The sequence below is a fragment of the Thamnophis elegans genome, chromosome 9 (genome assembly GCF_009769535.1).
Source record: "Thamnophis elegans isolate rThaEle1 chromosome 9, rThaEle1.pri, whole genome shotgun sequence".
Classification (NCBI taxonomy): domain Eukaryota; kingdom Metazoa; phylum Chordata; class Lepidosauria; order Squamata; family Colubridae; genus Thamnophis; species Thamnophis elegans.
Genome location: NC_045549.1, coordinates 52,569,206 through 52,582,951, shown reverse-complemented (window position 1 = coordinate 52,582,951; position 13,746 = coordinate 52,569,206). Strand labels below are relative to the sequence as shown.

The 13,746-nt window shown below is 39.4% G+C and overlaps 1 protein-coding gene across 1 annotated transcript in view; it reads right to left on the bottom strand.

Moving 5' to 3' along the window:
• Positions 1-11,620, bottom strand: part of VEGFC (vascular endothelial growth factor C) — a 59,902-nt gene extending 48,282 nt beyond the window's left edge. Inside the window, 1 exon segment of the mRNA XM_032224423.1 lies at positions 10,503-11,620. Coding sequence (XP_032080314.1) covers positions 10,503-10,649 — 147 coding nt within the window. The 5' untranslated portion in view covers positions 10,650-11,620.
• Between the last annotated feature and the right edge of the window lie 2,126 nt (positions 11,621-13,746).

The window sequence follows — 13,746 nt, the reverse complement described above, 5'->3', positions numbered from 1 at the left end:
ACCAGCCTCCAGTCTCCATTTTGTCTCCAGTGTTTCTCTCCTAGCTTGGAACTGATATTTTTTTCCAACAATACATACTATATACATACACACACATATATATGTATGTACACACACACACACACACACACACACACACACACACACACACACACACCTCTACTCTGGCATAATAGAGTCAACATTTCAAATGGAAACAATTTCCCATATAATTTGTAGGCCAGGGCTACTGATTTAATCATTTTACTAGTAAAGGATTACTCTAAGGGTATATCACTTCCATTGCTGAACTCCAAATATGTGAACTCAGTTTGGCATTTTAAAACCCCACTACCAGATGCCATTTTGCTAAGCTTTTTTGTTATCAAAAGCAGAGCACAGCACTATGACGGTCAGGCTTATACTTCATTCTTCCACCACACATATTTTGCTACCTGTTTTAGAGAAAGTCGAGGTTGGTAACAATCTGCATTACGCAGCCTGGACAGGAAACTTTAAAACAATGTAGTAAAGACTCCTAAACCTAAGCTAACAACACAATTGTTCCAGCAAAAGTAATTTTTTCAATAATACTAGATGTTATTTCTTCCTTTTACCCCTATTGGAATATAACCAGCAACTTATTTTGGTTATATATGTTACATTCCAGAATATTAAGAGAAAAATATGACAGAAATCAAAAATAAAGGCAAAATATCTGCTGAATATTTTAGCTAAAAACATGCAGGGGAATCCATTTTGAAATATGTAAGAGTTATATTGGGATATGTAGCATTTGTACTGGTAACAGCATTTTTCTGCTATCATATAGTACAAAACAAAACAAATGTATTTCAGTAAGAATAATTCTACCTGAACACCAAGACTTAAGAATTCAAAAAGAATATTTGTTATATCAGAATTTATTCACTATGATGACATATCTAAACACAAAAGTTTAAAGATGCATATGTATGTAAATATATTCCTACTGGACACAGTTACTTTACAAAACATAGTTGGCATTTCCCAAAGCAATCAACTTACATAGCAAGTGCAGCCAAGTGCTCTGGTAGGGAAAAAAAATAATAGAAAATATTTATTTTAGCAGGATACTGCAGGACTAGGAAAAATATGAAACTAGTAGACCTTTTGATGATTTATGGCAGATTGGCAAGAATCTACTCTTTTTAAATTATATTGCTGAAATAAATACATTTGTGGCAACTGGAGCAGATATATATGGAAAAGAACTATGAGCTACGAGTCCCACTCATGTTCTAATTCTCAAAATAAATTCCTATAATCCTTAACTTTAAATGAATGTTCTCTGCACTAGGTACCAGTGGATCCTCACCTCTAAGAAAAAATAAAGTTGCATAGTGTGTGTAAATCTTTTCAAAGAAGTGCTTTACAGGAACTTCAGCATGTACAAAGTACTTTTCTTTGAATAATTTAAATAGTCATGTCTTTTTGTAGTTTCTTCAAAAGCTACTCACAAATCTCTATGATCTATGTAACTCTATAAAACGATATATACATTAAAGGTGCTATGAAAGTAGATACCAATCACAGCACAAGCAATAGAAATTGAGACAAGCAACTACAAACAAAATATACGTATTTAAATTAAAATGGATTCTGTTTGGATCCATAATGTATTAGGCATAATATAATTGGCTCAGCTTTTACTTAATGTGTTATATAACACTCTTCTCTCTTCCCCATAATACTGTATTTGTAATTAAAAGTTTCAATTAACACAAACTACTGGCATTTGTGAAACTTGGTGTTTGGCTTAGCAACAATTGTGAATTTGGCCAATGTGGCTTGTTCAAATGAATAAAATGCATTTCTGTTCAATGTGTGATTTCAGCCTGAGATTATTCAATACTTAAATGAATGCAGTATCAAAGATGATAGAAAAGAAATAAATGTGTTGCAAATGTCAAACTTATTTTCTTGTTAAGAATAAACAAAATGAATTGGATAAAGGAAATATTGTTTCTTTTTTAATTTCAGGAAAGCATATTGGGAAGAAGACTTTACTGGAATATTAAACAAGAGATAGTTTAAGTAGGTTCAGCCTACTCAACAGTGGTGGGTTTCAAAATTTTTTAGAACCTATTCTGTAGGTGTGTCCTATTTTGTGGGAGTGGCTTTGCAGTCATGTGACTGGTGGGAGTGGTTTGCCAATCGTGTGATCATGTGACCAGGTGGGAGTGTCTTGGCAGTCATGTGATTGGGTGGGCATGGCCAACTTATAAAATGTGGTGAAACTCACTTAACAACACTCTTACTTAGCAACCAAATGTTGGCTCAGAAACTCTGGCATTTGAAGTGTGCAAGTCTTAAAGCTGTCAAGTTACAAGACGCTTGCACCCATAACCCTTCAGAAAAAAACCCCGGGGATGTTCAAACTTGACAACTTAAGACTTGTGGACTTCAACTCCCAGAATTCCTCCTCCAGTCATGTTGGCTGAGGAACTCTGGCATTTGAAGCACGCAAGTCTTAAACCTGTCAAGTTACAAGACCCTTGCAGCCCTAACCCTTTACAACCCCCCCCCAAACCTTTATTTTTAAAACATTTTGCACCTGGGGAAAATCAGAACAAGGCACACCAGCCACGTACCACCTCCACTGACTTTGAAGTCTTTCTCTTGCACTGCCAAAATGCCTCAGTGCTCTTCACCTGCGGTTGCCTTCAACCTCCCATCTATGGAGGATACGCAATGATCCTACTGGAGGGGCAGGACTCGGCTGGGTGGGCAAAGGAAGTGGGTGGGCGGGGCAAGCATGGTGTGGACAGGCAAGGCAAGTGAGCGAGTGGGGACTGGGCAAGTGGGGGAGAGCAAGTGGGGGGGGCAGGCTAGGAGAGGGAACGTTCTGGTACCGGGACTCCAGAAGATTATTCAGCATTTTCGTATGCAGAGGTATGATATAAATAGACTGACAAAATATTCACTGCTTAAATAGCACTGCACATATTGCAATGCATCAGGATTTAATGTATGAATATATAAGAGTCCATGGGGAATGAGGTGGCCTTCAGTTGGAATTGATAGTTCCTAAATATTGCATATTATTTTTGTAAAATGTATATTATTCTTTTAATAAGCATATTTTGCTCAGGAAAATTTAAAATCTATGATATCGGAAGTGAAGCTACAAGCTAAGAAGAAATCATTTCAGTACACAAGAAAATAATCACAGTAGGATTTATTTGGAAATGTGGTATTAGTTACTAATTGATCTTAGCTAGCATGCACTACATTGTTAAACTATGGATCTGAACCAGTGGTTACCAAAGTGGGCAGTACCGCCCTGTGGAGGACGGTTGGATGACTTAGGGGGGCGGCAGGGGGACGCTAAAAGGCAAGGGAGGTGACAGAGGAGTGTTGGAGGTGGCCCCCTCATAGGGCGCAATTCTGTCTGGGCTCTGTTGACCGCCAATCATCTGAGCACTTCCGGCAGGAGTGAAATTCAGTCTAACTTCCCAAAGACTGGAAGGATTTTTTGCTTGCTCAGGAGGCATACAAGCATGTCAGACTAGGGAAGGGCAAAGGGAGGGGGTAGAGAAAGAAGAGAAGACCCTTTTGCCTGCATTTCTCCTCTGATACGACTCTACATGTGCTGTGCACGGAGAAGAGATACGGGACTGAATGTGTCTGTCCTTGGGCCTGCATTTTAGGGATTGGGAATTGGCACTGCATTACGCAGCAAGTCCAATGTCACTGCACAAGAGCGCTTGCCCGCCCGCCTGCCTGCCTCTCTCCTGCTTTTATAAATGACTTTACTTCTGACTCCCTTTCCGGGGCTGCGCTGCGAGCCGCCTCTGCGAAGATTGCACCATGGCGTGCCCGTGCAACGGACCCACCCCCCAATCCCTCTTGCACCCACTCCACACTGACGCACCACTCTCACCTGCCTCTACCCCTTCCACCTTAGAAATGCAACACAGATAAACATGCGGCGGGGGGGTAGAGAGAGGCTAGCTCCCCTCTGCCTCCTTCATACAGGTGGCCTTAAAAAGCGAGGAGCGGGAGGAAGGGCACTTGGGGTGGTTTCTCAAACTTTGAATTGCAAAGTAATCTCATTGAAGGCTGAAATATAGGGGAGATTGTGGAAAAGGGATAAGCATTTCCAACATATACTGTTTAAAAAAAAGTAAATAAAAAATGGTCTAATTAATGTCTAAACTTGGATATTGTCACATACAGGAAAAAGCAAAGCAAAGCAAAACAAAATTATAATAGAACAATGTCCCATATTAGAAGAAAATGCTGTCCAAGTTTTCCCAGTATGCCAAACAAGATGTTTTATAACCAAATGGAGTCAAAACACTGCAGTTTTTTTTTAATAAAGTGCCCTTCCTATCTTGATATTTATGCACAGTGAGACATTTGTCACAGATAAACCTGGATAATGGCATCACTCTTATGTTGTGTGAGTATACATGAGCTGCAAGGCTTGTATTTTGCCATAGTATCATCTACAACTCCATAAGTACTACTAGGGTTTTGACCAACTGCTGGGCACCAATATATTGAGGAATATGGAAAGACTGATCACATGGGGCAATCTAATGAGCATTTCTGAAATGGCAGATACCACAGAACAAAGTCTTCTTCCTTCTCTACCCACACTCCACCCTATTATTTTGAAAAATACAAAAGGCAACAGTGTGTGTGTGAATGATCAGGCATGTACTGTATAACCCAGAATTTACTGAACAGTAAAGTAGTTACTAAATTTTACTGAGTTTACTAAGTTACTAGTTACTTAAGATAGTCTTAAGAAATGACTATCAGACTTTGAAAACTTGGTATCACTGGATTATGTTCAACAATTTTGTTGAATTAACATTAACTAAAAAGGTTTTTAAATTGGATTTTGAATAAATGTGCAATTAATTGTTACAGTTTTGAATTTTATTGTTACTATCTTCCTTCCATCGTGCAAACCGCCCAGTCACATGACCCCCCCATCAAGCCCACCAAGCCACGCCCACAGAACCGGTAGTAAAAAAAACTGAATTCAACCACTGGGTGGGGAGCACTGAGGATCAGTTTGTAGCATCAAGGGGGCAGTGGACTGAAAAAGTTTGGGAACCACAGATCTAAACTTTTGCTTCTATCAACTCCTAATAAAGTGTAATACTTTACAAGTTAGGCCTAAAACATGCAACAGGACCTGATTAATCTCAAGCATCTAAGCCAGTTTGATGTAAGGCCGCTAAAAAAAATCAAGGCTAGGAACTTGGTAAGTATATCCTATATTGCCTATCTAGAAGGCAATGACAAAATATTTTCACAGTTGCCAAAAACAACAATACCTCCCTGAAGTTACTAGGAGTCAAGTTGGATTTAAAGGAAATATTTAGTTATCTATTAAAGTCTTTTCACAAGTCAACCACTAAATCTAATAGATTTATTTCCAGATACATTGTGTACAATTGTAGTCTATGTAAATAACAATAGGATTGCTCTTGATTTCTCTGCACAACCCCACAGACACTCAAACCTTAGCTAACATCTCATATCTTTATTCTCAAAATATAAAAATTGTTTATCTATGAAGATTTTCAGGCATCCAGTCATGGTTGTTCCAAGGGTGCTTTTTGAACTGTAGAAGCTTCTTGTATGAAAAGCAAAACATATTCAAGCAAAACAAAGAAAATCCAGTTGCCTTTTGAAAAAAGCACCTTGGGACATAAAAGTTATTTGCATGTTGCATTCAACGTTTCACAAAATTTACATAGATGCATGAAGAGGAAATGTTTGATACAAATGTACACAAACGGCAAAAAAAAATGCTAGAATTTCAAATCCTACTTAGTCCTACTCAAATGCTCCCTCAGCGGGATGGCATATCTCCACTTCCCTTGAAAGATAACACAGGGATATCTATGAACCTTCATATCTGTTTAAAAAGCTGTAAGCAATGAAAACCAAAAAAAGAGAGAAGGACTTTTCATATGTTTGCAACATTCCTAAACAAACAAAAACATCACATCATTTACTTTTGTACATTTTGCTTTCATATACACTCATCAATATTTGTATTTTCTTTTGAAACATGCAATGCTATAATTTGTTATAAGAACCAATAATTCATACTTGGAAATAATAACCAGTTAACCAACTTAACATAAATCTTAAATTTCTGACAAAGTTTTAACAGAAAATTTGCTGGTGATTGACTATCACACTCTCCAATTCATTTGTTTGCAGAAAAGTGTTTACACTTGAACTGATAATAAATTCAAACAGAATCAGAAATGCAAAGCATTAGTATATATCATCTTCATTATATAGTATGCCACAATATTTTCTGGACTCACTACAAGTGCTATTAATGTGAGGCATGATTTGGCAGTGGCTTCTCCTTTCTTCAGGGGTCAATCCCACACAGTATTGATGGGGTGGAAAGGAATTTGACCCTATCTTCTTAATATGTGTGGCAGCAGGCTCAAACATACTTCTCCCTGTTTACATGAGGCTACTGGATGAGGTTATTTGTCAGCACAGGGTCAGCGTCCTTGGTTAGCTGATGTATTGATTGTGTATATCAACCTGGTTGACCAAGTGATATTATCAAAGTCTTGCCTTGGTGCATGGTACTAGGAGTGTCTGGATAGGGAAGGATAGGCTCGACCCTGACAAAACCTAATAGCTCTATGTTCATGGTTGTTTTCACACTCCCAGAATTTTTCTATGCTTAATTATGAATATAATTACACACATACAAACCAAAAAGATACGTATTTTGAGGACTTTCTGGATTCACAGCCCCTGCTTTGTGGCAAGGAAGGTTTTTGCACAAATCTGTCTAGTGGATGGATAGCAATGCATCAATGTACAAACTGCACCTGTCTCTAAATTGGTGGGCCTACCCACAATCATTCATCCTTTAGTCATTAATTGTCTTGATTACTGCACTGTGCACTCCATACGAAGTCCCCTTTGAAAACCACTTGGAAATTGCATCTTTTTTAAGTAAGATAGTTGTAATGATCAAATATCAATATGTTCTAATTATTCCAAAATTCCATTGGACAATACAGAAGTGCTGAAACAACATTTGCTACCTTTCCTTAATTTTCCCTCTCCAAGAAATATATTCTACCTGGTTGGAAATCATATTGAGTTCAATCTATATGGAAGATCATCAGTTCCATATCCTGTATGATAGAACAAGTCTTAATATTACATCAGATCAGCTCCCATAATACATAAAGCAAAGTATGAGGAGGCCTTATTGAATAGCAAAAACATGTGAGTTGTCCAGATTATTCCTAATCCATTGCTCTTCAATTTTTGTGTTTTTTCCCTAGATTGTCTAGATAAATGAAAATTTCTTGGGCAAATAGATGAGGAAAAATAACTAGGCGAGCATCACTGGAATTGTTTGTAAAAATGTGCTAATGTTTTATAAATTTAAAACCTGTTAAATTAAGTAAAAGGAAAATTCAGTGGAATTGTGTAAAACCGAGTACAGTTGATTTTAGCTAGCTTTTTCTTTGCTTGTTTTATAAGAACACAAAGTTACATTTAATCAATACTTGCTTCTTGGGCCTTTGATGCATAATAATTCAAACAAGAGATCGTCCTAAGAAAGTCATCTGCTAAAACTCAATGTACCAGGATAAGCAAATATATTTTCTGTTCTCCTTTACTTTATACTGAATGTCAACTCCTAAAACATGGCTGGTATTTCCAATGATGAGGCATGCTGAGAAGATTTGGTCAAATATACCTCAAAGACCCTAGGTTTGCCCCTTCCTGAGCTACAGGGTTTTTGTTTGTTTGCTATACTGAGAATAAATTTTTCTATTACGATAAAAGCTTCTTTAGTTCATACTATATAATCACTAGATCCATATATCCACAAATATGATCAGAAGGCATCCTGCTACAAGACAACAAAACAACTGAAAATAAGAAAGAAAAGCTCCAGCAATTGGTTTGTGACTGTCTTTATACAGTACCATTGCTGAAGCTTATAAAGCATGGATCATATCAGCACCAGACTGAAATTATTGGGAAATCCATGATTTGTACCCTTTCTGAAAGAAGCATGACCTGAAAGTACAAAAAATAATTAACACACTCCATAGACAAATTCAATTCCTGCATTCAAAGTACCACACAATGCTGATATCCTACAAGAGATTCTTATTTTATTTCAAATCTTAAAAAATGGTTAAATGATAGAATGTGGTAGTGTGGTTTATAAGCTACCCTTATGAATATGATTTACATTCAATGTATACTGCAGAGGCCACTGCAAAGGTGCTGTCCAATGAGTATTTAATATAATCAGTAGTTACAAATATTAACAAACAACACAGAAACGTTGCAATATCTAATATAGAAATAATAATCTATTTATGGAAGACACAATGTAATTAAACACAGTCATATTTATTGGGAAAAATGACATATATGAAGAAAAAGCTGGTAAGGAAAGTACATATTCAACCAACAGATTTTTTTTAAAAAGAAAACTTACGTTGACAGCATAGTCAAATTTTCCTCAAAATGATTACTTACAGTGTACTTAGCTAATCTTTTCTAATACCTTCAGAATTTATCTCTAATCATTTCTCATTTTAGAGAGGCAAATATGGAAAATCAGTAAGGGCTGATTCTTCAAAATATTTTCATTGAAATTCTACTTAAGTCATTGATATTGTTAGTTAATAGATGGAAAAAAAATGCCCAACTAGAAAACAATTGGAGAAAAGGGCATTTAACTCTTCAAATACATTCCTCCTCTCTGCATTCCAACCATTAATTCTTATCCCTAATCCAGGAAAATTGTATGCTATTTTAAGTCTACTATTCGTCTTCTTTCAGTGTCTCTGATTAAATTTATTGCATAGTGACTTAACTTTAGAAAGTACAGGCAGATCGTGGAGATTTTCCACAATATTTATTGACATAAGTTTATGATATAACACCTTCTTCGTTGGATACTTTTCAGCTTCCAACTGGTTTTAAAAATTACATAAACTATGTAATTTTCAAATAATTAATCTCTGATTAATAATTAAACACATTATTGTTTAATTATTGTCAACAAATTTGTAAAATTATGCAAAAAAGAATTTATTTTTAACCCTCAACATTTAGGAAATTGGTAAATTAGATTGATCATTAACTAAGTAGATTAGTTATCTGTTCAATCATCAGAACTGAATGATTTAAAGTTGTATAAAAATATCACAATATCTCTACTTCAGAAATCACCTTTAAACTGACAGCAAAGAGCAACAGCAAATGAAGTGTCCACAGGTATGGAAATGTTCTGTTAAAAGGAAAGATCTGTATTCATGAACACTTAACAATTGTAGCAGGCCTATACAAAACATATGCCTATTTTATAAACATAAGGGGATTATACGCAAATTATGTACATTAAAAAAGTAAACAAGTTTGGATCATATTCTTTTAAAATCAAGTAAACCCTCTTAATATATTTATTGGGTGGTTATTTTGTGTAAATATGAAAAAAATCTTATTAGTCTATATTTAAAGTTAATACCGGCAGAAAATCTAATCACATTTAAAAACCTATATATATATACTGTATATATAATTTCACATCTTAAATTCTTTTTATCTCAATACCTTACATGTTTAATGAAGTAGAACTCTTTATCTAACACCAACGAACCAGGGTAACCAAGAATTAAGTGGGCACTATCACTGCCAAATGCAAAGCTCAGGTTAACGTCCTGGAAATAATTTTGATTACATTCTGGAAAAAGTGAAGGACAGTATAGTACTGTTCTTTTTCCTATTTTGAAATTGTTGTCAAAATTGCAATATTTAGCTTTGTACCCTAACTTTCCAAAACTTTTACATATTGAAGTCAGCAGCTACTGATTTCACTCTGAGGAGTAGCATGTAATCTTACAGCTTTGCCCTTGATAAAGACGCTAGGAAGTTATCATAAAGCAGTTACTTCTAGCACAGAGGTATCATTAGTACATTCCCAGACTTTTACTAGTGTAAGCCATCTCATGCACACTTTGGGAAGTAATGGGACTTCCAAGACTTTATCTGCCTCTTTAGTACTTACTTAGTCTTATGCAAACAATAGATAAGAGAAAAAATAACTAGGGTTACTGATCTTCACATCTTCAGGAGCTGTAATGTTTGCTTTCACTGAGCACACCAAGAATTACCTTTATAATCGCCTAACAAAAACAGAGCAAAGAATTATCAAATCAAAATATGTGGCAAATATTTACAGGTATCAACTCAATGTGAGTAGACTCAGAGCTAGGAGCCCCACTCAGTATCCGTATAGACGATTCTAAATCGTAATTCCACCTTCCAGCAGGAGTAGCAACCAACAGATCATTCTGTTTTTAAAACAGCTGTCAGGGCGGGTATGTACTGGAGGGGTGCTTAATCTAGATCAAGTGATCGCATCACATGATGCTTGGGAGCTAGCGCGAAGTGAAGTCATTTCGTCCTGGGGCAGGCCAGTAACTGGGGGCCCCGCTTACCTTTGCCTCCCCCAAATCGGGCTCCTCCTCGTAGTAGCCCTGCCCGGATTCGTAGGCAGCAGCTATCGCAGGCTCGCGAGCAACTAACAGCACGACAGCAGCAGCAGCCAGATAGCAACCCAAAGAGAATAATCCCAGCAAGTGCATTGTGCAAAAGGCGGCAAGCGCGACCGCAGAAGCCGTAAAGACAGCGTGTGGTTGACGCTGTGGGGCTCCCCTCCACTCCTGGCACTCGCTAAGCAGCGGGTTCCCTGGGATGGAGCGAAGGAAGGGGCCACGAAACCCTCTCCCGCCCCTTCGCCTGCTGGCTGGCCCGTTCGCTCCCTCGCTGTACACGGCGGTCGCGTTTTCTTTTTTTCACCTCCCGTTTGTCTTCTTCCAAAGTTGCGTGGGGTGGATTAGGGGAAAAGGGACTTTAAGAAACCGGACATCCGAACCGGGCTCCCCCGGTAGCTGAGGGAGGTCAACGGAGTTTCCGAGGCAAAAGAAAGGTGGAAAGTGTCCTCTTCAGCCCCCGGCCCCGCCAGGGGGCTCTATGCCAGCCAGCTGGGTAGGGGCAGCAGCCGGCTTCAGTTACCTCCTCGCTTCTTCGGGTGCCTTGTCAGTGGCAGCCGCGCTAGCAGAGGACGGGCAGCGGGAGTCTCTCCAACGCGTGGAGCTGTGCGGCAGCGGTAACCGCAGGGGCGGGCGGGCATGGCTAAAGCGCCCTCTGCCTGAGAGCGAGTGGCTGGTGAGGGAAGGAAAGGGAGGGAAGGAAAGAGAAAGGACGGAAGGCGCCCGGGTCGTGTGTTTCTTGAGTTCTCACCCCTCCCTGCCTCGCCGCCTTTCCCTCCTCCTCTTCCTTCGTCTGTGCTGCACTTTCCCACAAGTAGCCGCTCGCTTCGTAGACTTTTCCCCAAAGACGAGGAAACGCGAGACGGGAGGCTCGCGCGCCGGGCCCGGGCCAAGGCTAGTCAAGAAACCCGAGCCACGCGCTGCCGAAGTGCACGCGCTTCCTTCGAAGCTGCTGCTTCTGCTGCTCCTCCGGGCGAGAGATCTGCTGCTCCGTCTCTCCACTGCTTAGACTAGCCGGTCTCCGGTTATTTGGGACCTTAAGAGTGTCGCAAAGGAGGGGGAGGAAGGAAGACGGCTCGCCCTTCAGGCAGCACCTCTCCGAGGCCCAGGATCCAAGTCTTTCTTCCGCAGGACCTCCTGGCGCCGCCCCCGGCAGAGCTACCTGTCATTACCTTTGAGCTTAGCAGGACAGTGATTTCCGCATGATATACCTGGAAGCCGATCTCAGAAGATGCTTTTGCCTTCTTCTGTATGTCGTTCCAGGGTTTTGGTTGTAAATGCAATCTGTTTACAAGTGCCCAAATTGCAATCACATGACTGTGCATGGGGTGGTGCAGCAGTCATAAGTATGCCTACAAGTAGTAAGTCCCCTTTTGCAAGGATATTATAACTTTGAACCATTTAAACAAATGGTCATAAATTGAGGGAAAACATATAGTTGGTTTGGAACAAGGTCTCTTCTTTGGGAAAGATACACACTGGATTAACCAGTAGAAATTATCCTAATCTTCTTGGATTGAGGAACATATATGGCAGCTTCCGAAATGTTTGGTAAAGAAATGTACCCTTCTCATTAGATACAAACATCATAATCAAAAACAATCCTTTATTTTCTGCAAGAAGATTATTTCAAACTCTTCTGCTCCAATGTAAGACAAAATTTAATTCACGTTTGATATTCTAAACATCTTCATTTAAGTTATCAGTTTCTGGGTTCCATCAAGATAGTATTCAATTATAAAAAATAATAAATAGAGTTGTTGTCAATATTTTCTACTTCTAGGCATTCAGCAGTGGTTGCAGTTGTGAGGCTTAAATCAGAAATATATTCCAAATAATTTGTACAAGCATTTACTGTATGTTTGCTTTCGTCCTGAGCCGACACCTTTCAGAGGCTGCTTCAGGCCTGGCCTCTAGGAAACCCATTGCTGAGGTGCTCAGCTCCATTTGCCTCAGTGCATTTAGCATGGAGACTGGCATGTCCTCCTTCTCTGCTGCCCAGTGCTGGACCCTCTCTGATATGCATAGAAGGGTTGTACATTACTGTATATACTCGAGTATAAGCCTAGTTTTTCAGCCCACTTTTTGGGCTGAAAAAAGCCGCCTCGGCTTATACTCGAGTCAGTGAAAAATTTGCCCGAAATGGAGGAGAAAAAGGGGCGGGGCCATGCCGCTGGGTGACACTCGTGAATGGCCCAGTGCCCCTGTGAGTTTCCCCTCCCTCTGTGTCAGTTTGCCGCGCAGCGCGCACCGCACCATCCCCCCTCCTCATGTTCTAATGTAATGCAGGGCTGTCTTACGATTCCCCTTCCTCCCCGTCCTGCCGCTCTGCAACGATGTCCCACCTCCTCCTTGTTATGGCAAGCAGCCACATAGCGATGTCCCACCTCCTCTGGTACAGTGATCCAATGATAGGAATCACTGTGCCGTGTGTCATAGGAGGCGGGACATCGCTCCCGCGGCTGCACGGGACATCATCATCACAGCGGGACATCAGCATCATGAGGTGAGTGAAGTATTTCATTGAATACACCGCTAGTTTACTGTTTTTCTTTGAAATAAATATTCAAAAACATTATTGGTATCTTTTTATTTTTGAAATTTACCGGTAGCTGCTGCATTTCCCACCCTAGGCTTATACTCGAGTCAATAACTTTTCCAGTTTTTTGTGGTAAAATTAGGTGCCTCGGCTTATATTCGGGTCGGCCTATACTCGAGTATATACGGTATGTGCTTTTTCTGCATACTAGAAATACTGATCTTGGACGCAGCTTTACAGCCTAATGATAATATTTACATTGTAGTGCTATTCTGGATCAGAATAGCATCTTTTGCATAAAGTTGAGCCACAATCTTATAAACAATGGATGTTTTTATCTATCTGGCCTAGCTCAGGGTCCACTTGGCTCATTCTGGAAAGAAAGCACACAGTTTCCTATACCGCAGAAGGTATAATTTATTTCCCTTTTTAAAAAAAAAGGGCGGGGAGAGGAGGGTTGTTGATTCTTTTAGGAACCAGAGATTTAGGTAACAGATCATCAGACAAATATATGGGTTCATGCATTTCCTTAGTGATTGGATTTAAAGAACCACAGGTATTTGGCACTCTAATGTGCTTGCTAGATGAGAAACATCAGCTAGCACAAAATCCTGTTGCCTGTCTCGGAAGGAGTGAGATCACCAGATAATT